The sequence below is a fragment of the Aythya ferina genome, assembly GCF_964211825.1.
Source record: "Aythya ferina genome assembly, chromosome: 24".
Taxonomy (NCBI): domain Eukaryota; kingdom Metazoa; phylum Chordata; class Aves; order Anseriformes; family Anatidae; genus Aythya; species Aythya ferina.
Window position 1 is genome coordinate 4,489,518 of NC_140322.1, and position 25,644 is coordinate 4,515,161.

Sequence of the window (25,644 nt, forward strand, 5' to 3'; positions counted from 1 at the left end):
GAAGCTCCTCTGGAGCCGGGTTGTTGTGGAGCTTTTTGTTTTGTCTCGTGTGCGGCTGCTTCCCCCCTGGCCACCGGGATGCTCGCTGCAACAAACGCTTCCTCTGTTTATTTACGTGCGGTGCTATCAGCTCTGAGCTCCCGCCTGTCTGTGTCTCCTTCCCCTTCCCTTCCTCTTCCTCGTCCCTTCCCCAGGAATTGGCTGAAATCCCCTCCTTGGCCACAGGGATGGGGGCTGCCGGGCACTTTGCTCTCCTGCTCATCCAAGGACCGACGTTTCTCCCCACCTGCGTGCTGGACCAAGCTATTTCTGTCTCATTTAGCATCTCAGGTGGGACAGTTCAGCTCAGTGCCCGTCCCTTCCTGCCAGCCCCGGGTACATCGTGGCTCCTCAGCTCCACAAAAAGCTCCTGAAAATGGTGTTTGATTTCACCTGACCCGCTGATGACACGTGGTGATCCTCCTCCTGTAACGCCGCGGGTTATTGAACAGGCGGGAAGGCTCTGGCAAGGCAGGGAGGCTTGCAATTAAAGTGAGATTTAATATTTTGCTTTTTCTGCAGCTCGATTTCTCCTCTAAGGCTGCTGCTGAGAGCAGCTGGGAGTTGTTTTTTGGTGAGGTCTCATCATACGTAGCTGAGAATTGCAAAATCCTCACAGCCCTGATTCTGCCCCGCGCTGTTACCCTTCCAACCAGGGCTTTGTCCCGGGCATGGCGAGCAGGAGCGCAAGGAAACACGGAGCTGTGCCCCTTTGGTGCGTTACCCATGCGCAAAAAACGCGGGTAGGTGGGCGCTTTGGAAGCGGTTTCACCTTCTGAAACTTGTGACTCTAGCAAAAAAAAAAAAAACAAACAAGTGGTGGTTGGTGAGAGTGAAACCAAAGGCTGATCAGTTGTAGCTCCAGCAGCACTTCGACTTCACCACTAGAAAAACATCAGGGGGCAGGCGGGGAGCCCTCCCTGCACCAAAACCACCTGTCAGAAACGTGGTGAGTTTCTGCTGGGGTGGAGAGGACGCAGAGCGACCCTGCAGCCGTGCGTCCTCCTGTGTGGGTCTGGGAGCTTTTGGCGCTGCTTTGGGAAGCAGGGCTTGTAAGTTGGTGCTCTCTTTTAAAGGAAAATCGGTCTCTGCTGCTCCAAGCAGTGAATTATATATTTTTTTAAATGCAAATGGGAAATAACTCTGACTCAGAGCAGTGCAGACATTTGGCTTCTGAGTGGCTACTTTGTCGTGCATGTGATGGCCCACGTGGCACCTTGCGTGGTGCCTTCTGGCTCTGTGTCCTGTACGCAGGCTGCCTTCCTGCAAGGAGAAGGGGTGCTGCAGGGTAGCAGGCAGACTCTTCATACTAAATATATTCAGGGTTAGAAAGACACCTTGTGCTGTCCTAAGTGCTCAGCTGAACCATCCCAAATGTGGGCTGGCAGCAGAATCGAAGCGCGGAGAGGAGCCCTTGATGTTCTCCATCTTTTTCCCCTTTCCTAGAAGGCTGGCGCTGCCCTGGCCTGACGTCATTGGGAGTGAATTTAGCACTGAAAGTGCAAAAAAGCACCACCCAAAGTGAAACACACATTTTCCAGGATTATCAACACAAAAATTGGAAGGTGGCTGTGGCAGTGGCTTGCAGCTCTTTGGCAGGGGTGGCACTGCCCCGGCGCTGCGCAATGGGCGGCTGCCTGCAGAGCTGCAGGAAAAGAGAGCAAAGTTGATGAAATCTTGACATCTGCCTTGAAAATGCTTTGTTTTCTCAGGGTCCTGCAAAAGAATGTCTTATGCCTGGGTGTGTGTTAAGTCTGAGTAAGGCAAGTTGCAAAATCTCTCCCTGTGCTGGTGACACTGACACGTGCCGTGCGGTCCCCGTGCTCCTTCCCAAGCCTGCTCTGGCTCCGAGCACCCCGGCTGCTGCTTGTGCTGGCAGCCCAGGCTCAGTCCTTGGTGGCCAGGAGGGCTCCGTGCTCGCCTGGTGGCCCGCGAGCCCCCAGGGCTTTGTCCCGATGTGGGCTCCTTTGAAGCAGTGCCACCGACCCCGCGTGCGGCGAGCGCTCTCTGTAATTACCGCGGGCTCTTTAGTGCTGAGTAATTGGGAGCAGTAATTGGATGGTAGCTTAAGAGCGGGAGGTTAAACAAAACAAACAGGCTCAGGAGGGGAATGACAGCAGGTAAAATGGCCAGGAAATGGTAAAAAATGGCCAATCCTGGCCTGGTGCCGCTGCCCCCAGCCTGGCACTCACCGTGCGCTCTGCCAGCGAGCGCAGCGATGCCGCGATGCGCAGCCCTGGGGCCCGGCTCTGCCACCCCTGCCGGACAGCACCGGGGAGGTGAGGCCTTTAGGAATCCCCTTTGCTTAGGAATAAGGTAATGGGATATTCTTAACGGGGAGCTTTAATTCATCAGAGCAGTTTCTGTGATCTCTGTAGCGTGAGTGATGGAAACAAGCCGGGGCTGTGCATGCACGAGCTGAAGTCGCAGCTCCGAAACGAGCCATCAGCACGGCGAGGGATGCTCAGTGCTGTGTAGCACATCGAGGGGAGCTCGGTTCTACGTTTGTGTGTCTCATCTTTTTCCTCCTGTTATGAAGCCACCCTCCTGGCCGCTGTGCCGGCCACGCAGAGCAGCCGGCTTCCTGGAGGTGGGGACGTGCCCAGCGCCCAGACCTCATTTGCCTCTTCGTTATTTTCGTCTTGTGGAACCGCTGCCGAGGAATGAGTACCGCCCGCCTTCAGCTCCTGCAGCTTATAAAGAGAACCTGAAGCTGTCGCCGGCGAGGAAATGCAAAAGAGGAGGCTTCAGAAGGCGTTTAAAAGCAAAAAGCTGGCCAGCACGAGCTGGCTGCCTGGTGGCAGCTGGGTGAGCTCACGGTCGCGTTTTGCTCTCTCTACTTTTTCGCCCTGGCTACGTTTGAAGGGTCTCCTGAGCGTGGTTTTAGCCCTGACAATGCTATCCATGGAGCTTGCAGAAAAGAGGATTTGGGTGGCATTTGCTTCCCTTGTGCTCCCTGAATGCGGCTTTCAGCGATATTGTTGTGCGGCTCCTGCCGTCAGCAGCTCGCGTGTCTGGCGGGCACCCGCAGCCCTTCCCCAGCACAATTTGAGCTGCGGCTCCTCTGCTCGGTGCCTTCCCTCTGCAAACGGGACAAGACCAGCGAGTCCAAAATCCTGGTGATATTCTTAATTTGCTGGGCGTTTTGGTGCTTGCTGCATGTCTGAGCCCTCCAAGGGTCCGTGGCTCTCAGCTGGATGAAGACATGTCAGGCTCAGAAAGGCTTCAGCCGGGTGTGAGGCAATTGCACAACTGGGATTTAAATATGAAAAAGGGAAAAAATAAGCAGAGCTGCTCCAAAAAGCCACAGGCAGCTGTTAATACTGAATTTGCATTGCTGGGTGCATACGTGTGCACGCAAGCATGCACACTTTGAGTAGGGTAAGGATTATTGGGGACCTAACTTGTAAAACAAGTAGCAGTAGGACACTGAGTTGCGTGCCCAAGATGGGTGGCTTGGCCAGAAAGCAGCGTTAGTGTCAGTTGACAGCAATCACAACGATTTATTTTAATGAGGAGATATTTAACCTGTCGTGTTCTCTTTTCTCCATCTGCTTTCCCCTGCTAAAGGAGTATTTTTGTCCGGCACGTCTCGTCATTATTATTAATTTAATACTGCGGTCTTTAAGAAGTTGTGTGCCATTTGCTGCTGTCTCTTCAGCCTGAGCCTGGCCGGGAGCATCCCCACACCAGTGGAGCAGGGAAAGCTGCTTCGATCCCCAAAGCTGAGCCTGGGTTTCTCCAGCACACACCTGTGGTCTGCCTGCGAGCCTCTGAGCTTGCCCCGGGGCTCTCTTTGGTGTGTTTGGGGACCTCAAGCTTCTCCTGGTTCAGTGTTTAATGCGAAATGAGAGCGGGGAGAACAAAGCAGGGAACAATTTCCCGAGAGAGGAGCGGTGCAGGAGGCAGAGCAGGTCGAGGGCTGCTGACTGCCAGGGTGGGAGGTGAGTTTTAGCCCTTCTTGTCTATAGGGCAGCCCGCGGGCTCCTGCTCGGGTGCTGTTGGGATCAGCAGCAGAATTGAGCATGGCTGGAGAGGATGCTGCTGCGACATGTTATACGGGAACGAGGGGCCAGGAGCACGATGCTCAGTGCTGGTGCTGTCCTCCTGGTGCCCTGCACTGCAAGGAGGGGAATTGGAGAAGCAAAAAGGCTGCTCCAGAACCTCAGACATCGCAGGGCCGGTGTTTGTTCGGGGCTGCCCTGGTCTCAAAACCTCCATGAGGCTCGCTCCTTCCCGTGCGCACCCAGCGAGCTCAGAAGGGAAGGCAGCAGCCGACAAGCAGCCCATGTAATGTGGGCTCAAAATGTGTCTGGGACTCTGTCCCTGCAGTCACTCGGAGCAAGCAGAGCTTCCTTTTCCTTCCTGCAGTCTCAGGAAGGCAGCGCTGGGGCACGTTTCCTCCCTGCAAACAACTGCAGCACCTGCAGGCTGGGAGACCGGTGCCAGAGTCGAGCAAAGTGGGTGCTGTGCAGGGGAGCGGGGCTGCTCACTGGGGTCCCCAGCAGTGGCAAACACCTGCAGCATCCCGTTATCTTCCTCTGCGTGTCTTTAATCAGCGCTCCCCCTCTTCCCCAGGTGATGTTTAATGTCCTATTTCCCATGGCTGGTAGGACAGGCTGCCTGCTGGAGCCCAGCTGCCGTGTCCCTGGAGCGATGAATGCATTAGGGCACGCGTTGGGCGCAGTAATTCAAAGCAGGACCCCCGTGGAATAACGGCCTGATGGCCCCGTGGGCAGGCAGGAGGTGGCAGCGTAATTATTTTGGGTTCGGCAGCAGGAGCGGGGTAATTGAGTGCTCACAGGCACTCGCCCTCCCAGGGGATCAAAGGGATTCCTGGCAGCTGAGCAACTGCAATGGAAGCACCATTGTGAACCTAGAGACCGGCTACCAAAAGGCAACGCACCAAAATAACCGAGTTAGACCCCAAAATGTTGCCCCTCTGTCCCGTGAGCCAATATCGAGGGCGCTGCCTGAAATTGCAGCTTTTCTCCTGCCAGCTTCCAGCAGCCGCACCCCCGCTGTGCTGCTGGGGCTTTTTTAGTGCTGTTTTAGGACTTCGATCCTGCCCTAAAAGAGGTGAGTGTGTAGGGACAGCTGCCCCTGGGGTGCTCTGAGGGTGTCTGGGGACAGCACCCCGAGGGCTGCCGGCGGCGCCGCGTGGGAACCCGGCTGCGATCCAGAGGCTGGAAGCGGCTGTTTGCAAACGCCTTGCATCAGCTGTGGCACTGGATGTAATTAAGGAATGAAAACTGCCGCACACCCCCTAATTAAGGGGATTAAAAGCGAAAGCTGCCTGATTTCACTGCCGGCTGGGAAAAAAAAAAACCAACAACAAACAAACACTGGTGGGGATGGCTGCGAGGCCAGGGCTCCGCACGGGTCTGCTGCAGCCAAACCGAGTGCCGAAAGGAGAGACTGTGGGGAAAGGGGCAGGACTGAGCTGCGCTGATTTGGGCCTAATTGGCTCTTGAGCACGGGTGGATGCAGTTACTCACTGCTCTGCGGCCCTCCCGGTGGGGTTCTGTTCCCGGGGGGGGTTCAGGCAGCACCGGCTGTGCGTGGAAGGGGCCGGTTGTGGTTTTGGGATCGGGGAGGCTCCGGGCACCTCGAGGGCTCTTGCTATTCCTTGTGCTACAGAAACACCTCGGTGCCCATTGCCTGACTCATTCTGGAGCACTTTTATTTCCATTTATATTCCTTTTGGGGATCGGGGAGGTTTGGGTAGCGATATCTTCTTTGTGCAAACTTGAACCCGAATGCTGCGGTGCAGCCTCGGGGTGGGTGAGTGTCCCGCTGCCTCCCCCAGCCCCAAAACCCATCGCCAGCCCTCGGGGTGGGGACAACCTGAATTTGTCTCGATCAAACCAAATCCACACCTCGAGGCTTTACAGACAGCTTCTGGCTCCCGAATTCCCCCACCTGGTGCCCAAAGGTGCGTCCCTGCTCCGGGTCTGTCCCTCCTGCGTTCCCTGTGCTTGTGGCACCACAGCAGCGGGGAGCTGCTTGGGGTTTTGTTGGGGAACTCCAAGGAGCTTTTTGGTGTTTTTAAAGCTAAGCTTCCACGGTCATGGAAGTTTTCAAGTGGCAAGGTTGAGGCTCTTTCTGTGATGCTCTGCAGCTCAGGGGTTGCGATGGGAGCGGCTTTCTCCTCCCTGCTGAGGTTTTCCTGCCCCGTGCTGCTGTGTGCGGGGCTGAGCCCTGCGAGGAGAAGCCCTCAGAAGAGGTAAAAGGCCGAAGGGTGGTGGCTGCCTGACTCAAAGCCTCTTGCAGCAGCACGGTTCCTGCGGTGCTGTGCACCCACCCAGCGAAACTCAGCCGGGTGAATCTCCCTGGGCGCTGACTCACTCCCTTGGGGCTTGACCAAGCTTTTATAGCCATCGTTCTTGTCCCCAGGGCTGGGTCTCTCCCCAGCCTCTGGCTCCAGAGCGGAGGTCTTCCTCCCTCCAGCCTTCCTCCAGGCCAGCACATCCCCTCCGTGCCCCTGAGCATCCCCGCTCCCTGCGTTAAGCCTTACAGGTACGATGTTTGGGGCTCGCTCACGATTGCAGCGAAACAGATTCTTGGCTGCCCCATGGTTGTGGTGAACACACCGGGGCAAAACACAGAAATAAGTTGAGCCTGGCGGCTTGGGTGCTGGTGTGAGCTGCCAAATTGCTCTGAACAGCAACAAAGCTGCCCTGCTGCTGCTGCTGGTGCCTCTGAGCAGCCCTGGAAAGCCTGGACATGGCTCTTGCTGGGGTAAGGAGCAGCCTCTGCACCAAATGTCTCGGCTCTCTGTGGTGTTGGAAGGAGGAGAAGCAGAAGCTGCTTTACAAGGGAGGAGGTCTCAGAACCAGCTTAGGGTTGCATCGTGCTGCCTCGTTGAAATACCTGCACGCCCCGTGGCAGGCGTGGAACAGCAGTGGCGTGAAGCCCGTGCTGAGGATGCTTTCGGGTTGCTTTACTGGGGCTGGGCAGGAGGTGAGCCCGGAGTGACTCAGGACGTGCCAGCCCTGCTTTCATACTTGACATTTCTTCTATTTACTCTTACCGTGACCAGTTATTGTCCCTTTTAAAAAATTTTGGGCGTTCCACGAGGGCGAGGCTTTGGAGGAACACGAACCATGCTGCAGAAGGATGTCCACAGCTCGGGCAGCTCTCCGTAACATCCACGGTGTGCACGAGCTGGGGCTGCGTCCGTCCTGCCCCTGGTGCTCGGTGCCCGCAGGCACTCGTGGGGCTGTCGGAGCAGCGTGCGGGTCCCTCCCCGGTTCCAATTATAGCCACGCTAGGAAAACAACCAAAGGCAAACCGGCACAAGCGGAAAGTGTTTGTACCCTGTGCTGGAAGCTGTAAGGAAGGAAAACGAGCCCTGTTATGTTAAACCTCGAGTGTAAATGAGGCACAGTGTGAGTAAACACATCTGTGTTAAGGCAGGGAAAAAAAAAAAACCCTCATGAATAATGCATGCAAAACCCCTTCTATTGGCTCGATTGAGATGTGTGGCTTATTTCTGTTTAACTGGTGCCTTAGGAAGTATCCTGCTGCAGGAGGAGGAGGAGGAGGAGGGCTGCTGCCACGCGTGGAGCCGCTGCGGGTTGGCTGTGCCGTTTCTCCAGTGCAAAGTGGGTCTGGGATGGGGTGGGAGTGGGAACAAGGACATCCCAAACCCAGCTCCTGACTCCAGTGTAGCAAAGCCAGGGGATCCTCGGCTTTGCTTGCTTGGAGCACTCTCCCAAGCACAGGTCCTGCTGTTGTGCGCCTCGGTGCTTTTTTTTTTTGCTGAGATTTCTGGTGCCAGCCCCATGCTGTGCGTGCTGGGTCCCCCCCATGGGACACAGCAGCCTGGGCGCTATCGGCAAGGTGCAGGCGGCGGGTGCTGGAGCTGCCTTGGGTGGGGACGGGTGCTCGGGTCCCTCCCTTCCTCCCCGCGGCCGGGCAGATACCGGAGGCTGCTGCAGAGCCGGGTTTCAGCTCAGCGACCGCCCCGAGCTGGGCTGGCCGCTTCCTTTGTAGGGTTTAGTGCGCCTGGGCGGCTCGCAGAATTGTTTCTGTGCAGGGTTTCTGCCTCGTGTTCGAGGCAAAGGGGGGTTGGTTCTGCTTTACCCTCTATGTAGGGCTGGGAGAGCCCCGAGAGTTGTTCCTACATGATGGGAAGCAATGCTTGTGGTGCCTGTTCCCATGTCCCTCTGCTTTGGGTCCGACTGTTCCAAGTTTGAGTCAGTTTTAACGCATCCCAAATGGGCATACCCTGCCAAACCCGCTGTCGTTGACCTCAAGCACATGTCTTCATTTAAATTTCGGGGTTTGCTGATGAGCCACTCTTCTGGATCTCGTGTGACATCCAGGTCTGTGGCAACCCAGAGGGTGTTTGGGGATCCGGGGTTGGTGCTGCGGCTCCGCTCGCTTGTAATGCACGCCCCTAATGCGCCGTTTAGTCCGGTCATTCCGTAAGCCCGCTATTCAGCTTGACAGAAATGATTTGCTTCCAGCAGATGGTAAGCTACTATTTTTTGCCCTCATTTAAATAGGAAAGCTGTACGGCACCAGAAGATGAAAGAAGGGCACGGTGCTGCCGCCGTGCAGTAGATTACGAGGGCTGGGCTGGTGAGAATTAAATCCGGGCGGTTATAATGGACCATCTGCGGTGTGCCTCTGCCTTCTTCCCCTGCTCGTAGAGCCCGCGGCACCTCGTCCTACTGCTGGGGTGGGAGTAGGGCCGGCCGGGCCACAGCATCCCTTTGTTAGCCCCCAGCATATCGGCACAAGGAGATGATGCGCGTTGGCTCTGTACAGTGCCCATGCTAATTATTCTCCTAATCAAGTATGATAAAAAGAATTTTACAGTTTTTTATAGCTTGGCTTTGCCAGACCTATTTGTCCCATAGCCTTCAGTGGCAGCTCTGTGGAGGTTCAGCTTCAAATCTCTAGAGGTGTTTAGTGGGAGGCATCCGAATTTCTTATTTTATTTGGAAAGAAAAGCACACTGAGTCCTCTGCTACATTTTCTTAATCATATTACAAATCATCTATAGGATGCATTGCTCAAACACGTGTTCTGCTCGAGGTGAGTGCAGTTTCAGTGCCTGTCTCCCACCTGAAAACACCTTTTACATGTGTGTGCCTCGCTGCATGTGCACCAGGTCCCCGGGAGCCGCGTGCTCAGCCCAAGCCCCGTGTCTCACAGCGCGCAGTTGCACCTCTTGTGAAACGGGAAAGAACGCGCTTCAAAAAGAGCCTGCTGTTGCTGCAACTATTGGATTTTTTTGGGTCTATTTTTAGCAGAAATTTCTCACTGACAATTTCTCACTGTCTCCAGTTCTCGCCGGAGCAGGAGCGTTCGGTGGAGCCGCACGTTTCGGGGCAGGGAGGCGGAGGCAGTGCGCTCAGGCAGCACGGGTGCGGTTATCTGGTGCGCACCGCTGCGAAACGTTCGCCTTCTGAGAAGGGAGTGTGCCTGGGGGCAGGCCTTCCTCTCTCTTTGAAAGGCAAAACCACCCAGGATTGGGTCACAGGAACGGTGGGAGCTGTTTTCTTCTGGGCTTGGGAGCAGGACGTAGGTGTTACTCCTGGCTGGAGCAGCGAGCGTGCTGTAGCTTATTCATGCGCCTAGATGCGGGAGGCTGGAGCGCGCTGTCAGGTAAGGATGCTGAGGGATGTGTATCTGACCACGGCTGTTTCTCTGAGCCACTGAAACTTGTCAGCAAAGGACCCAAACGAGCAGCACGGTTATTTCCAGAGAGCTAACGCACCGTCACCTAATGACGGCTTCCTGGGAGCGAAGTGAGTAATTTTGCATCCCTGGGGCTGGAAGGCTTTCTTGGCAGGGATCTGTTGAGCAACTCCAAAATGTGTATTTCAGATAAATTGTCAGCCTGTCGCCTCCAGCACGTGTGCAGGGTGCTCTCTGTCCCGCTCCAAAGACCTAAAGCAGGTGTGAGACCGCAGCTGGACTGTGCTGAGCTAAAATGGTGCCGTAAGGGAGGGCTCTGCTCCCAGGAGATGCCAACAAAGTGTGCTGTGCTGCCTTAGGCTGTTGGCCCCGGCCGCAGCCTCACACGTGTGGCCACAATTGCAATCCCACGTGTTTCGGGTCGTTGGGAGGCAGCAAACTCTTACGTGACTAATGCAGAAGCTGTCTCGGCTTTTTCTGGGCTGGAGGTGAGGGGAAGAGGAAGAAAGGAGAGGTATGAGGGAGTGTGCCTGTGGATGGGATGGACCCGAGCACCGCCTTTGCTCCTCTGACGTCTGCAAGAGCACGGTGTGGGGCTGGACCTGAGCTCTGATATCCTCTGCTCCTCAAATGCTGCTGAGCATGGGCTCAAACCATGGGTATTAGGAACAGGATCAGCAGTTAGGCTTTTTACTCATTTAAGCCTCAAGTTTATTTGGCTTAAAGGAGAGAAGTGACTCTGCAGGTGAAAGCAAGCTTGCAGAGGCACCGTGTGCTCCCCCCAGCGATGCTGCAGGGCCTTGGGTAGAAAGAAGGAGGTGAGCTGGGAGGCTGGGGAGGTCAGAGGGTGTCTGGGGGGTTGGAGGATCTGCTGTGCAGGGGACGGGAGGTTCATAAAACCTGCTCCGAGTGCCTTTAATTACGTTTTCTTCAGATTGCTTCCTGTTGCTGAAGACTTCCTGTCTGAAGCAGGATGTTCTTAAACATCAAAATGCTTACATACGAATACGTACTTGAACTCTTTTCTGAAGCGAGCAGATATCTACTCAGAAATCTCCAAAGGCAGCGTGTACGTTTTGCTGTGCTTTGCTCATTTCCGTAGCATTAAGCGCTGTCTCTCCGTTAGACTTGTGATGATCCCGCTATTCAGTCTGTCTGGCTTCAAACCCTCATCCTCTCCCAAAACCCTCCCCCAAAACCCAGCAGTGACAGATGTGATGGGGCAGAGCAGGAGGTGAGCAACACGGCGATGTGCAGTGAGCAGGAGGACCAGGTCCCTCTGCCGCCGGTATCGCAGAGCTCCTGGGGCTCCTGCGGGGTCTGCACAACTGCCTGGTGGAACAGCGACGGAAGAAAATGGATTTTTAAAACCTGCTTGTGGTTTGAGTGGGCATGCCTTGTCCAAATAGTGAGCAGAAAAGCAGCAGAGCAGGAACCTGGCTCTTCAGGCCAGCTCTGCTGTGGGTGTCCTGCTACGTAGTGAACATCTCCATACCACAGAGGTTGAAGGAACAGTTTTTTTAAGTGGTACGGCCCCTCGATTATGTGCCCTGCTTACAAATTCCATTGCTTTCATTCGAAAGCTCAAGAAACCCTTTCTGAACGTAAATCTTCAAAGGGAGAGAAGCAGCGGGCAGCGCGCTCAGGTCATGCCGCAGGACGTTCGGCTGCACCCGGTGAGTTCTCGGTGCTGGCATCTCGCTGCCGCATGAAATGTTTATTGGGAAGGGAAATGCTCCTACGTGCCCGTCACCGCATCCCCAGCCCAGGGAAGGGGATTTGGCTGAAGGAAGCTGAGCTCTGACGCGATTCCTGGGGTGCAGAGGAAAGACGTGGGGATGTTTGTTGGTCCCCAGCGAGTCCCACCTTCCAGCGCCGGGATGAGCGCCGTCCGCAGTGTGCCGCGGTTGCTGCTTTGAAATCCAAGCAAGTAAACAGGCTTGTTCCAGGAATGTTAGCATTTAAAGGGAGCAAACTACGTCCAGAGGAAGTGTTTGTTTGTGGGCTGTCCCTTCTGTTTGCCTCAGTTGCTGAGGCCTGCTCTGCCAGGCCCCCTCCCTTCGCTCCGCATTTTGCCTTTTTGTTTTTAAGAGAGCAGCGCGCTTCGAGTGTGTGTTTGGATAACGATTCTTACAAATGCATTTATTCAAAATAAACACAGTGGGAAGTAACTACAAAGCAGCCTGTCTGGGCAGCTGGTGCATGAGGGATCTCACCGTTTATTGCATGCTCGTGCTGGGGCAGTAACACGGCCGTATGCGCTGGTGCTGCGGGAGCTTTGCCCTCTCCATTGGCCATGTCAATTGAGTGTGTTGTTCCATGGGCTCAGGGTGACAAACGTAGTCTGTTATCCCTTGCACTGCCTTGTGACGTCTACCCAGTTGTTTTTGGAGAGCTGTTGAGGGTGTGAATTGAATTCCTGGTGGTGTGATGGCAGTGCGACTCCACAGGCTATTGCTGCGCTGGCGGTGAGCAGCGTGCTCTCCAGGTATCCTACGGCACCGAGAGCTGCACGAGCCAAGGGCCTGAACGCCCTCATGTCTCGTGTGTGATTTGGATGAAATTGCTTCTCCTTTTTGCCGATGTTTCTGGGTTAGTCTGTGCTGCTTCCCCCAGGGGACGAGGCAGCCCAGCGCTGCGGGGCTTTGCCTTCCCCAGGCAGCGAGCAGCAGGCGTGACGCAGCCGCTCCAAGGGCGGCGGTGGGAGCCGGCTGGGTGCTGCGTCTGCCGTAGCTTTTTGTTTGATTTGGATTTCACGGCTTTCTCGGAGAGCCTGTTCTGCGATAATCTTGCAAAAACAAACTCCTGCAAGACTTCCGCGAAGGGTGACCTAACGTCCAACTCACCGCATTTTGGAGAATGACCTGCCCGTGCTGTCACTACACTGTGCCGCCCTGTTTTCCACCATGCAAAGCTCTGGAGTATGAGAAGTGCTGAAGTGTGGCTTTCCACAGATCTGTCTTCATTCAGCTCAGAGCCGTGGCATGCCTGGGGTTTGGCAGCACCTTTTCCCTTGCAGCATCCTGGCTGCATCAGGTGCACGCAGATGCGCTCGACTGCGGCCACGTGCAGGGTGGCTACTCTCGTGCCATTTCCTCTCTGCGTGTAGAAAGCTGCTGCTTCAGTGCCTTCCACCTCTCCGTGCTTGGAAAAAAATCTTTCTCCCAGGAAAGCTCACTGAGGGGAGGATCATGCGTAGGTTTCAGAGCCCCTGTCCCAAATCCGACATGTCTCCAAAGCACACTGCTGGGTGCACAGATCCATCACTGCTGCCTCTTGGGCCCCAGCAGGCTTTCCAAAGAAAAAAAGCCTGAAAAAAAGCCTTTTTTTTCCTTGTAAAAAAAGAATCCCTGCTAAACTCAGGGAATTTACATGTCTGGAGAAGTACAGCCAGAGCAGGTCCCTAATGCTGCTTTCTTTATAAACCACAGCTTTAGAAATAGTATTAAGCTTCTGCATTAAATGCAGGGGAAGAGTGCTTTGGAAAGCTGGGAAGGCTTTTGTCTTCCAAGCACTCCGGTTATTTTGGCAATTAGTACGAATTAATTTAAAATTGTCGAATGCAATAATTATGTAGGAGGGTGACATCTCAAAACGTTTCTTAAGTGCGTGTTTTGAGCAAATGTTTGTGCGCTGAGGGCTGGGCTGGGGGATTGGGAGGCATATTGGATTATATGCTATTTGCTCTGCGTAAGCAGTGGCAATTTATTGCTGCAGATACATGTGATGCAACGCGCAAAGATTAGTTCTATCCCCTCTAAAGCATGATTATTTTGGGTCCTCTTTATACCTTAAATAGATACTCCTCTCATGTGATTTCCATCTTTTTGTGTCAACAGCCCAGGCTAAAGTTGAAATAAACATTGCATCAGCTTAACGACGCGGCCTCTGAAGAAACCTGCTCTCCATTATGGGGATTGTTTGGAAGCCTTTTAATCTGAAATTTTTCAGATGCTCGATGGTGCGGCACAAAGGTCTTGTGAATCCCGAAGCCTGCTTGGCTTTGCCGGATCTGTCCCACATAGACCAGTGGAGTTGCAGCAGGGCAGTGGTTCTGAGCAGAGCCTTTTCCCTATTTTGTGTCCCTCTTCTTGGTTCCTTGTGAGGTTCTGCGGCCTGTTTTAGGGACATTTGGAAGAGAGCAACGGCTTTTGTTGGTTGAGAAGGGCTACAGAGCTGGTGAGGGGTCTGGAGCACAAGTCCTGTGAAGAGCGGCTGAGGGAACTGGGGGTGTTTGGTCTGGAGCAGAGGAGGCTCAGGGAGACCTCATTGCTCTCTGCAGCTGCCTGGAAGGAAGGGGTGGGGAGCTGGGGTCGGCCTCTGCTCACAGGGAACTGAGACAGGACCAGAGGGAACGGCCTCGAGTTGTGCCAGGGGAGGTTCAGGCTGGAAATGAGGAGACATTTCTCCTCAGCAAGAGCGCTCAGGCGTTGGGACGGGTTGCCCAGGGAGGTGGTGGAGTCCCTGTCCCTGGGGGTGTTCAGGGAGAGGTTGGATGTGGTGCCTGGGGACAGGGTCAGTGGGTGGTGTTGGTAAGGGGGATGGTTGGACCAGATGAGCTTGGAGGTTCTTTCCAATCTTAATGATTCTAGGATTTTTGACCTAATAATGACTCTTCTTGGCTGTGTGGGGTTTGTCTTGAGCGGCGGCTTTTCCCTTCTTGTTGCAGCTGTGGAGAAGGTTGCTGTAACCCTGCAAGCCCCTGCGGGCTGTGTGGGATTTTTGCAGGGCTCGGTAGGAGGAAAATTGTGGGGTCTTGTGCGTGTTCTCATCTGCTCTGCTCTTACAGGTGGTGCTGCAATGGGGTGAAGGACCTGGAGTGGGAGAGGGCCTTGGGACAGCCAAAGGGTGGAAGATGTGTGGGCAACCACTGTGTGTGGTGGAGATGCTTCTGTCAAAGCAAACCTGAGCGGAAGGAGGGATTTGTTTGTTCCTAATTGCTTAGGGCTGGGGTTGGCAGGACGGGGTGGTGTGCCTGGAGAGTGTGGTGTGTCTGTGCTGCTCGGTATGACTGGCTTTATGCCCGCTCCAATGTCCTGCTGCGTGACACCTTTGGTACCTCTCCCACAGCACCACCATGACAACAGAGAAGGGCCCAGCGGCAGACACCGAGAGTTCAGAGCAGCAGCAAGCGAAGGAGGAGGAGGAAGGAGCTGCCGAAACACCCAAGGGAGAGGCCTCTCCGGAGGAAGGGGCTCAGCAGGCCGCCGAGGGGCAGAAGCAGAAGGCCTCCGGTGGCGATACGCAAGAGGAGCCGGGCAAGAAGGAGCGCCGTGCCACCGAGGGCCGCGGCCTCTCCCGCCTCTTCTCCTCCTTTCTCAGGAGGCCCAAGTCTCAGGTGTCCGAAGAGGACAAAGACCCCGATGCGCCCACAGAGGGCGGAGGTGACCAGAAAGACGTGGGGTTAGGAGCCAGCCCTGATGAAGAGATCCTGGTGAAGGCCCCGATTGCAGCTCCCGAGCCTGAGCTGAAAACTGACCCATCGCTCGACCTCCATTCCTTAAGCAGCGCCGAAACACAGGTAACACACCCTGCTCGGTGTGGCGTACTTCCTTCTGTTCTTGTCAATCTATCTTTTCGGACAAAACCATAAAAAAATCTTATTCTCTGATAGTAAGGTAGATTAGAAAATCCCATGAGATGCTGAAAGGGCTCGTCATCTCCTCGTGCTGCATAGCATGCTCCTGTATCAGAGCATAGTGCAAAATTCCTATTCCTGAAATTGTAACAACACTTCAAAGCATACATTAAAGTACCCCGTACTGACTCTTTACCCTGCTGAACATGGAAATTCCCCCAAGGACTTGGATTTGAATTTGTTATTCACGACAGAGCTGTTTCTTATTTGGATGTGCTTGGTGTGTCCAGAAGGCAGGTCAGTGTTGTGAGGTGAGGACTGCAAGAGAAAGTGAACCTGGGAAAGGGTTTTGTGAGCTTCAAGGAGTGTAAGCGGGGCATTTCAGGACTTGGTCATCTGCTCAGTCTGGGCTGTTGCTGAGCCTGCCAAATACAAATATTTTCTGCTTATGCATCATGTAGACAGGGATTTTTGCATAGCACGTGTGCTGAGCCCAGCTCTTAGTAGCTTTCTGATTTCTGCTCTTTAAAGCCAGGGTTGTTTTTCATGCAAGATTTAAAGTTTTTAAAGCCGGGTAGAAAGTGAGGCAGAGACACCAGTGGTGAGACATGCACAAAGCAGCAGCTGGCTATTGATCTGGGGGCCTCTGGTTATTGATTTGGCTGGCCTCTCTTATTCGTTGGTGGGCATCTTGGTTAGCTGCAGCCCTGCCATCACTAGTGTGGCTGCATGGAGCTAGAGGAGGTGATTGCTACTTCTTGTGAGACGGGGATTTCCTAAAACCCAGCCAACCTGTGTGTATTGTTGGAGTCCCAGAGTGACAGCAAGTTTATGGTAACATCTGCATTTTTTTCCCTGCTGCCCTTAGGTTTTGGATGGTCTCCAGTGGGGTGTTAGATTTGAACTGCAAACTCTAGGTTTTTACTAACTTTTTGAGAAATACTTTACAGGTTGGTGTTGTCAACAGTAGGCAGCTGTAAATCCACTGCCTTAAAATTGCAAAGTCGTAGAGAAGGCTGTAGGTAACGTGTTTCTGTTTTCCCTGATTTCCGAGCCTTTGAAAAATACAGGCTGATCTTTGCTAGTGCTTTGTACCTTTCAGAATTGGGACATGGTGGGGAGCTGGAAATTTGCAGGCAATTTCAGCCCTGAAGAGGCCTCTTCAAGAGGGGATGCATGATTTCTTTCTCTTTTTAGCTTTGATTTGCTTTTGCTCTATGCACAAGTGAGCGTGCACGGAGAGAAAACCCACCACCTTCCTTCAGCAAGCGCCGTCTGTTTCAGACGAAGCACTTGTTTTTGTTAGTTCTTATTTTAGATTGACGTTAGTGGCTTTTTGAACTGTGACACTCGGCAGATATTTCTGCCGTGAAAGCATTTGCGAGGTGCTGCCTCTTTGATAAATGCTGACCAGCAGGCATTACGAGCTTTGACTGATTCTCTGCTCCCGATTATCCTGGCCCTGCTGGAACAGAAGTCAGCAGCTTGTGGACATTATTTAGGTTTCAAACACTGGAGCCGGCGCTGGCTGTGTGCAGTTGTGCCTGGGTGTGATTTCATGAGATGCGATGGGCTGAATTAACGGCTCACCGCAGGCTGAAAAGACAGGGTTTTGCTCTCCGTTCCTCTGCCATGGCTGCGTGCTCCGGCTGCATTGAGCCACTTCCAGCACTTGTCAAATCCTGCTATGAACTTATTTAACCCGCTGAAATGGCAGTAAAAAAAAAAAGCTTCCTTCCTCCTTCTGTCCCCAAACCGCGTCTTTTTCTGCAAGTTTAGTGAATTCAGCTGGCTCATAAAGTGCTTCGGTGGGCAAAGGGGGAGGCTGTCAGGGGTGTGAAGGCTGCCTTCCCCTTTCGGTGGCCACGAACTGTTGGGTGTCAGCTCAGAGGGCCACGAAATCTCAGTGCCAGTGTCCCTTGTACCGCTGTTACTGTGCTGAGCACTGTGTGTTAGAGCAAAGCAAATCTTCCTGGGTGACAGAGGGAGCTGGGGGGCACCCTGTGGCTGTTGGCTCTTCTGGCAGTGGAGGCATGAGGTCTCTAGCCTAGGACAGAAAACACTTGCTAATCCAAAAGGCACAGTCATTAAGGCCATGAAGATTTGCATGATCTAACCTGCCCTAATTTCTCTAATCAGCCCTTTGTTTTTTTTTTACATCTTTTATTAAATGAAGAGTTGAGAATGACTTGAAGGGCTTTAAAAATTGCCACCACGCAGCGCACTTGTTACCCTGCCCACCCAAGCTGCTGCTCCAGGTCCTGGGCTACACATTTAGGCCAGATAACTAATTCCGGGGTGCAGTGCTCGTTTCTTGTGATGGCTTTTTGTTTGACACATCTAATTGGCGACTTGGATGTGCTGGGGTTTTCAGCCTGCGCAGGAGGAGAGGAGGGAAGACCAGGAGCCGGACAGCAGAGACCTGGAGGGCAAGGAAGGAGGAGAAGCGAAGGAGGAGTGCACCAAGCCAGAGCCCAAACAGGAGACTCCAGAGACCAAAGCCGACAAGGATTTGAAAGCTGCCCAGAGAGCTGTAAAAAGACACAGAAACATGTACTGCAAAGTTGTCTTGCTGGATGACACCATTTTTGAGTGTGCTGTGGATGTAAGTACATTCAGGGGTTGTTTCTTCTCTTTTCCCTTTCTCTTCTCCTCCTTGAAAACCACCACAAACACTATTTAATAGGGGTCTAATTTGCTGCCAGTGAATTACATGACAGGCTTTACTGCAGAACAATCTTGCTGTAAGCTGTAATAACTTATTTAGTGTGCTGTAAAAATCTCTCTGTGCCTAGGAGCCTTTTTTGTTTATAGCTCTGGAACTTGCAGGGTACGTTGCTTTGTAAAGGTGGAAGTTTAAAAAAAAAGTTACTGCATTTGCTGTTCATCTTTTTGCTCATTTTTATCCCAGAGTTTAGTTTATTGTGTTAGGTTGGGATTGTCTAAATATTTTCTGCCCCTTTCATTTGAATAAAACCTGTTGTCATGTTGATTTGTGCTTTCTGTTCACCCAGAGCACCTTTGCCGATCAGGCTGCTGGCTAACACATCTCCTGCAGGTGGATGTAAAGACAAACAGGCTGCATTTAGCTTGGAGCTGAATATATTTGGAGTAAACAATTTAAAATCATTATGTTGACTTACAGCACCGCAAAACCCTTCATCTGAGAGCTTTTATTTTGCTTTATTTTGTGCATTCTCTCGCGGGGCTGTCTTGCTGTCAGGGCAATAAAAAGCTCGCAGAAATCCCTATTTCAGTATCGAAGCACTTGCCCGGAATATTAATAATCCGGTATTTACCACTCGAGCCTGCTTCCAGCTTGTTTTTCTCCATCCCGCTAGCTCTGTGGGCTGCGGGAGGGTATCGGGGCGTGGGGCTCCCTGTGGAAGCGGTTACCTTGGGTGATCCTGGGCAAGTAGGTCAGCAGTTTGTGTAACAGCGCGGCTATTGTCGCTGCGCGGGATCGGCGCCCAGCGCTACCAAAGCCCAGGATGTTTACTGGAGATATCAGGCTCAGCCCCCCAAAAAGCAAATTGTCCTCCAGAAGGCTGGTGCGGCAGCGGTGGCTCTCGGCCCTGCGGCCCCAGTTGGTTTGTCGTGGTGTTGTGAGTGTGTTTGGCAGCTCTCCTACAGCACTGATCCAGCTCTGCTGTGTTCTGGGTGCCGTCACATCGCATGCGGTGTCCCTGGTGTGCTGCTATGGGTCTGGAGCATCCCGTGAGGCACCGAGGAGCAGATGGGCAGGGGCTGCTATGCAGCGAGAAGCTCTTGACTTGTCGAGTACCCTTGGCTTTAATGCCAATGTAATCCCGCTGTAGCATTTGGAGAAGTAATTTATGAAGATGTAATTGGGAAGGAATTGCAAAGGTGTAGGCAAAGACCAGCACAAATGCCTTTATTCGAAAAGAATGAGTGCTTTCAAACCTTCTGTCCCACTGACAGCCATAGAAGGCTTTTAATTCCTACATGTCTTTAAGTGCCAGTTCACCGAGAAAGCTCCCAGGCTGACGCATGCAGCGTGTTAACGGGGGAGCTGCAGCGTGTGCGCTGACAGCCCTACAGCCGAAGGACCACAGGAAGACACGGCCGTGGGCTTTGATCAGTAGCCATGCAAACACAGCTTGAGCTGCCTGCACAAGCGATGCATTAGTAAAGCTTATTTTGCGTCACTGGAGCTGCACTTTCCTTGTAGCAAAGCCACCAATAGAATTAGCTGCTTGTGGTTACCATAGTTTTTGCGCCTCAGGGACGTTTTCCTTCACGCTGTGGACTAAAAGGGTATCTGCTCCGAGGGCCAGCTCCTTCACTTCACTTCTGCAGGATTCTGAAAGAAAAGAGGAGATGAGAAATGCTCAAAGAGTGTTTCTGGAGGCGAGAAGTAGTGTGCTAAGCGGGCAAAGCTGGGGAAGCCGGGTTGCCAGAAGCAGCTCGGGTTGAGGAGAGGGTGGAAACGAGGGCCTTTTGTTCTGAGCCCGCGATTCTTTTGTGAGCCTGCTTCGCCAAGTTGCCCCCAAAAAAACAATGCCCCAAATGGGGGCTGTAAGGGTGGGTTGGAGCAGCAGCTTCATCCCTCACACTGCTCATCCTTTGATCAGTGCCTGATTGTCTGAGAGCCTGGGGCTGGGAGCTGCCTGTGCTTTAGGTGTACTTTGGGAGGGGAAAACCACACAAATCTTCTGGTTTTGGGGTTGTTAGAAAAGCACGGCTCTGGAGAGGCTTTGGATGTGGAGCTGGTGGGAGCAGGGAGAGCTGCTGCAGATCTCATTGCTTCTCAGTTTGGATATTGTAAAGAAGGAAGCCTTATAGGAAAGAGCAGCCAGAAGCAGCCAGGAGATGGGATTTTGAGCTAGTCAGGACTTTTTCCCTTCATGGTAGCATCCAGTGTGGTTTTATGTTCCCTTTTTGCAGGCAAAGAGCAGCCTGCACTAAAAAATGTTTTTTGTGTATTTGCAGAAACATGCCAAGGGACAGGATCTACTCAAGAAAGTCTGTGACCACCTCAATCTCCTGGAAGAAGACTACTTTGGTTTGGCCATATGGGACACGCCGACCTCCAGGGTAAGAAGTTGGTGGTTTATGGTCTGCACCTGGGTGGATTCAGCTCTGTGCAAGGCTCCATGGACGAGGTGGTGCATAAGCTGCTGATGCTCTTCTTCAAACTACTTTGATCCCCTCCCCAGGAAAGGACTAAGAGGACTTTAAGAATAGATTAGCGCTGCTTAGATGGCAGAAGGTGGACCTAAATGTTGACACGCTGCATGGGGACTTCAGTGCTGGAGCCTGTGTTCACTGAAGGCATGCGGCTGAGCAGGCAGCAGCAGTAAAACTGCGGTGGTTTGGGCACGGAGCAGTCATTGCATGTGCCTTAGGTGTTCGTTTAAAGTCTCTGCAGGCGTGGAGTGTGGTCCCCAAAGAGGCTTTGGGTTTGCTTTCTCTTCCTTCTCTGACTTGCGACTGCCTTCCTCCTGCTTCGGTAACAAATCCGGGAGTTGGATGAATTCATGCTGTATTTATTTTACCCTGGGTGGCCTCCTCCGATACAGAGCCAGCAAATGTTGCCATTCTTAATAATGACTGGTTCGGGGGATTCTCTGGGTGGTAATACTGCACTGCACTGGTAGCTTTAGCACCTTTGTAATGGGAACACAGGCAGGGGAGTGGGAGTGAATCAAGGCTTAAAATGTGCAGCGAGTGAGCTCGCAGCAACTGCTGGCTCCCAGCATGGATTCAGCTCCTGCTGCCTGCGTGCCAGCCAAAGGCAGGCACTGGGAGGACTTCTGGGCTGAGATCTGGGCCTTGGGTTGTTCTTTTTTGTTATTTTGTTTTGTTTTGTACAGAGGATTCTCAATTGGAAAACACGGATGTGTAAGGACAGTGATGAGTTCCAGCAGCAAAGTGCACATCCCTTTTCTATGACTGTTTTGCCCTCGAAAAGGGAGAGCATGGCAGGAGGAGCTCTGAGTGCCAGCTGCCGACCCGGCACCGGTGTCAGCGTTCGGAGAGTTTGGTTCTGAACCGAGGCTTTGCCCTGCAAAACAGAACATGTGCAGCTTTTCATACCAAAACTCTGACTCATATGGTTTTAGTTTAAGGGCTTTGTTTGGTTAGACCTGAGCAGTGTCTTATCTTTTAAACCCCTGGTTATGCTTTAACTCGAGCAATTACTCAAGCTCTGTTTAATGAAGCTAGCCAAAAGTGTGTGAAATTGAAAACAAGGGGCCACCTTCACGTCCTCTAGACCAGCTACGTTGATCCATGCTCTGACTGTTCACCTATAGCTTCGCTTATGGGCAAGGTTACAGTGGCTGCAATATATATTAGTTGTTAAAAGGCTCAATAATTGGAAGTATGGATTTTTAATCCAGGCGAAACACGGCTCAATTTGTCCTGTTTGTGCTGGGGGCAGCGTGCTGCCACATCTCCTGGAGCCGTGTGCCGCCGATCGCTCACAGGAGCGCCACGATTCTTCTGAAGGCAGCCACGTGCACTTCCTTCGCCCCCGCTTGACGTGAGCTGAGAGGCTGTGCAGCTTTTTAACCGTAGAGACTGAAAACAGACAGTTCTGTCAGGTTTGTGTGTCAGAGCCGGCAGAGGAGGAAGGAAAAGAGCTGTGCATGGGGTTAGCTCCAGTGCAGAGCAAGCTGCTCGCCTGGAGACTGTTCTGTTGTGATGGGGGAAAACACTGTGGGGTTTTCTGTTGTGTTTTTTTTCCTTTTTTAAATCTTTCTGGTTACACGTCATTGAACTTGAAAACCTCAAGCTCCATCTCTCTCTGTAACTTCAAAACCCTGACACCGAGTTACTGCTTGGCTGGTAGAAGTGATCGTGATAGGAAGTCAACAGAGGAGCTCGTGCAGCTGCTCTGAGCAGGCAGGGAGATGCACGTCTCTATTCATGGGCAGGGAGAGGTGGTGTGCAGGTTTTCCTGTACTTAGGCAATAAACCTTCCTGCGGACAGGCAATCCAGGCAGGAATTACAGAGGGTGAAAGTGGAAGGAGCAGCTGCTTGGTGCTGAAGCAGCTGTGGTACCGGTACGTGCATGGAGATTCTCTGCTTAAAAGAGTGGCTGTGACTGGAAAGCAAGCGGGCCTGATACATCTGCCTTTCCGCTGGAGCTCCTATCACTGGTTTTATAGGTTAGAGGAGCAAGCACATAAAAAGATAAGATTACATCTAAGTATCGCTGTCTCCCTGCCATCAAGCTGAATGTCCTTCTAGTCAGGAAAGATTAGCTGGGAGGATTCAGTGAGTCAGTTCTTTCACCTCAGGAGACCTGGACATCCAAATCCTGTTCAGACCTCACAAAAACGACCGTGGTGGTTGCCTGTAGCCTCTCCAAGGGGCTGGGAGCTTCATGCCAGCCCCTCCGGGGAGCAAATTGTGGCCTCTGCAAAGGACAGGCTCAGCTTTGGCATGCCAGGTGTTGCTCTGACCGTGCTGGCAAAAACAGGAGTGGTTTTCTGAGGCTGATGTTGCACCAGCATCCCACAAAACCCCAAATTACAGAGGGGGAAAAAAAGGATGTATTTCTAAATTTGTAGCTGAGATAATTACTAGCAACTTGAGTCATACTTAAAAGAGACTAAGTTTATGTCACGCTCCCCAGCTGCTGGATGTTTTCACTCCTCTTTCAGCAATTAGGTTGTTAAAGAACGTAGCTAATAATGGAAAGTCTTGGCGACCTTTGTTCTGAGTAGGGCAAGTATGTGGATAGGGTGCCTAAAATGAATGCATGTGTCCAATTTGTCTGGTTTTAAAGGTCTCTGAGAAAAAATGTATTGCACAAGTGCCCCTCTTGGCTGGATGTGGCTGAGACCGTGCCCGCTGGTATGTGCTTGCTGCCTTTTATGCTGCAATATTAGTAAAAGCAGGATCTGACAGTGCAGAATATGCTGGGCAGAGTTCCCTTGGATGCTGTTGCTTTGTTGTTAGGAGCCGCCATAAATTCCTTCACTTAAATCCTTTTCTGTAAAGAGCATCCGTGTGGTGTGGGATGCTCATCAGCTGCGTGTGCTGAGCCTCTGAATTAATAGAGTCACCTCGATGGAGAGGACAGCTTCAGATTGGACCCACGTTCCTTGTTCCTCTCCTATGAGTACTTCGTACGTGAGGGATTGGAAATACACACAGGGACCGCAGACTGGAGTAAAAGTTTCAGAAAATGCTGTATATCTTCAGTTTCCATGGCTGCGTTCATGTCAAACGTTGTCGCCTTGCTGTATTTTTAGCGAGTTGCAGTTTGCTGTGGTGTTTCTGTAACGTCTGTTAAACTGTGAATGTTTTTATCCTCTTACAGACATGGCTGGATCCTGCCAAAGAAATAAAAAAACAGGTTCATGGTAAGTAGATCAAATTTATCATGTGGGTGTGTGTGGCTTCTCTCCCTTCCCTGAGTGTGTGTGGTTCTGGGTGCAGTCCTGAGTGCCCAGGGATCGGTGAGAGTTCAAGTCAGGGTGTCTGGCAGTGATCAGCTCAAGTTCAAGCAGTCTGTGCTTCCTTTCCCTTCTTCTTCAGTACTTGGCGATGCTCTAGAATTAAGGAAAAGTGTCATTTCCATGCAAAAACATAGCCAGGGATGTATTTGTCCTGTGCAAATCCACGCTGTCCTCACTGCCATGCAGCACTGAAATAGGATGGGAAAGCAGATGTCAGTGGGCACCATTTAAAGCCAAAAGGAGCTGGGGAGAGCCTGAGCAAAGCTGCATGCTGGAGCAAGGTTTTGTGGACTCCGAGGCTGTTTCGGAGCCCAAATTGGGGTACTGGAATGATAAACAAAGGGCTCGAGTAGCATCAGGACAAATGCCAGATGCTCTCTGGAGTATTTTAAGTTCTGCTAGCACTGAATCAGTTCGAGACGAGGGCAGTGTCAAAGTTAAATAAACTCTAGAGGCTTTTGTTTTGTTTCAGGAACAAGCCTAAGGTCTGACAGCCTCACAAGTAAAGCTCTGCTCTCTGTATGCGTGGTGGGGGCGCAGGACGAGGTGTGTCAGCACTGCCTGGGGGGGAAATGCTGCAGGGCCGTGGAGTAGGAAAAGCTCCTGCTTTTATCAGCTTCTCTTTGAGTCAATAACAGGATGTGTGTAAAGGGCATGAGCTGCTCCTGCCTTGCAGTGCAGTGCAGGTAAAATTCAGCAAATATGGGTAACAAACAACCTGCTGTACGATCCGTCCCTCTGAGGTGCTTTAAATGGCACCTTATTGGAGTTTGCTTGAAGAAGCCGTGTTGGTGTACATGCACAGGGAGCCAGTCTCTGTGTCCCCCTTGAATTGCACAGGAAAACTCTGCTGCCTGAGCTGTCTTCTTGAAATAACTTGTGTTGAACTCTGTGTAACGAAAGCAAGGTGCCCTGTGTTCAATGCCGTTTGTGGTGTTGCCTAAGAAGTAGATCCATGAATCGTGTGGTTGCAATTTTGATCGATCTCCTAGCAAGTTAACAGCAAGGGTATCTTGTCTTCTGAAATAAATATTTTGAGCTACACTGCTAAAGGGCACAGCAGGGGAGAGCTGTGACTGAAAATTAGTTCTGGAGTGCTTAACGGGTCTGCCAGGATGATTTCTGTGGCTAAACGTGATTACTCTTTTCGGGGAAGAGAGGGAGCCTTGGCTTGAACTCTTCAAAAAGAGTTAAGGATTAACTCTCAAGAAAGATAAAAAAAATTGGTAGCTTTACTGTCCTGCTTAAAAGAGCAGGCAGGGGGCATTTCCACCACAGGCAAGCAGTTCTCAGTCGGCCGTTCCTACACCAGCATGCGATTTACATGCACACTGTTAAATATCAGTCCCAAAGCTGCACTTGTGTGGTTGCTGGGAGGGGTGATGGAGAGCTGCATTTTAGGTATGCGTGGCCGTGTACACAAGTAAGTCGTGCGGTGTGTTATTTAGCTAGACAGAGGCTAACCATACCACAAATAATGTCTATTGTAGATATAATTAAGGGAGCCCTCGCTCCATTTAACGTGTGCAGCATTGCAGTACGAGGCTTGCAGCAAGCTTTATTGGAGTATTTAGGTCTCGAGTTGTCAAGCTCTTCCTGTCGCAGCGCTCACTGTTTCATCCAGAGACCGATGCTTGCATGGTGCTGAGGTTCAGCTGTGGTCCAACCACACGACCACAGCGCATTAGGCTGTTGAGTGGATTAGCACATCTGTTCCTTATGAGAAATTTGAAAATTGGGTCAAGTGATAAAATACCAATTCATTAACCTGTGGCACATGTCCGACCTCTCTGCGTGAATCTTTTCTTTTAATCAGTGAAAAAAAATTTGAGTAAGTTAGCCTCTTAGCAATGGATTTATTTCTTTTTCCACAAGTTGTGACATCTTTCACGTGTACTTGTCTGCCCTGCTTTGTTTGTTCGTGCGTGTTTCCTAGC

The 25,644-nt window shown here is 52.1% G+C and overlaps 1 protein-coding gene across 28 annotated transcripts in view; it reads left to right on the forward strand.

The window, feature by feature from the left end:
• The window catches only part of EPB41 (erythrocyte membrane protein band 4.1), an 86,328-nt gene that overhangs the window by 20,737 nt on the left and 39,947 nt on the right, over positions 1 to 25,644 (forward strand). For 24 of the 28 annotated variants that reach the window (XM_084497435.1, XM_084497434.1, XM_084497433.1 and 21 more), the window contains 4 exons: positions 14,764 to 15,214; positions 17,646 to 17,876; positions 20,225 to 20,329; positions 23,569 to 23,611. In XM_084497435.1, the coding sequence (XP_084353561.1) occupies positions 14,771 to 15,214; positions 17,646 to 17,876; positions 20,225 to 20,329; positions 23,569 to 23,611 (823 nt within the window). In that variant the 5' untranslated portion in view covers positions 14,764 to 14,770. Of the gene's footprint in view, positions 1 to 9,495; positions 9,661 to 14,763; positions 15,215 to 17,645; positions 17,877 to 20,224; positions 20,330 to 23,568; positions 23,612 to 25,644 lie in introns of those variants that run through there. The other 4 variants (XM_084497449.1, XM_084497450.1, XM_084497448.1 and 1 more) reach the window with 2 other exon arrangements.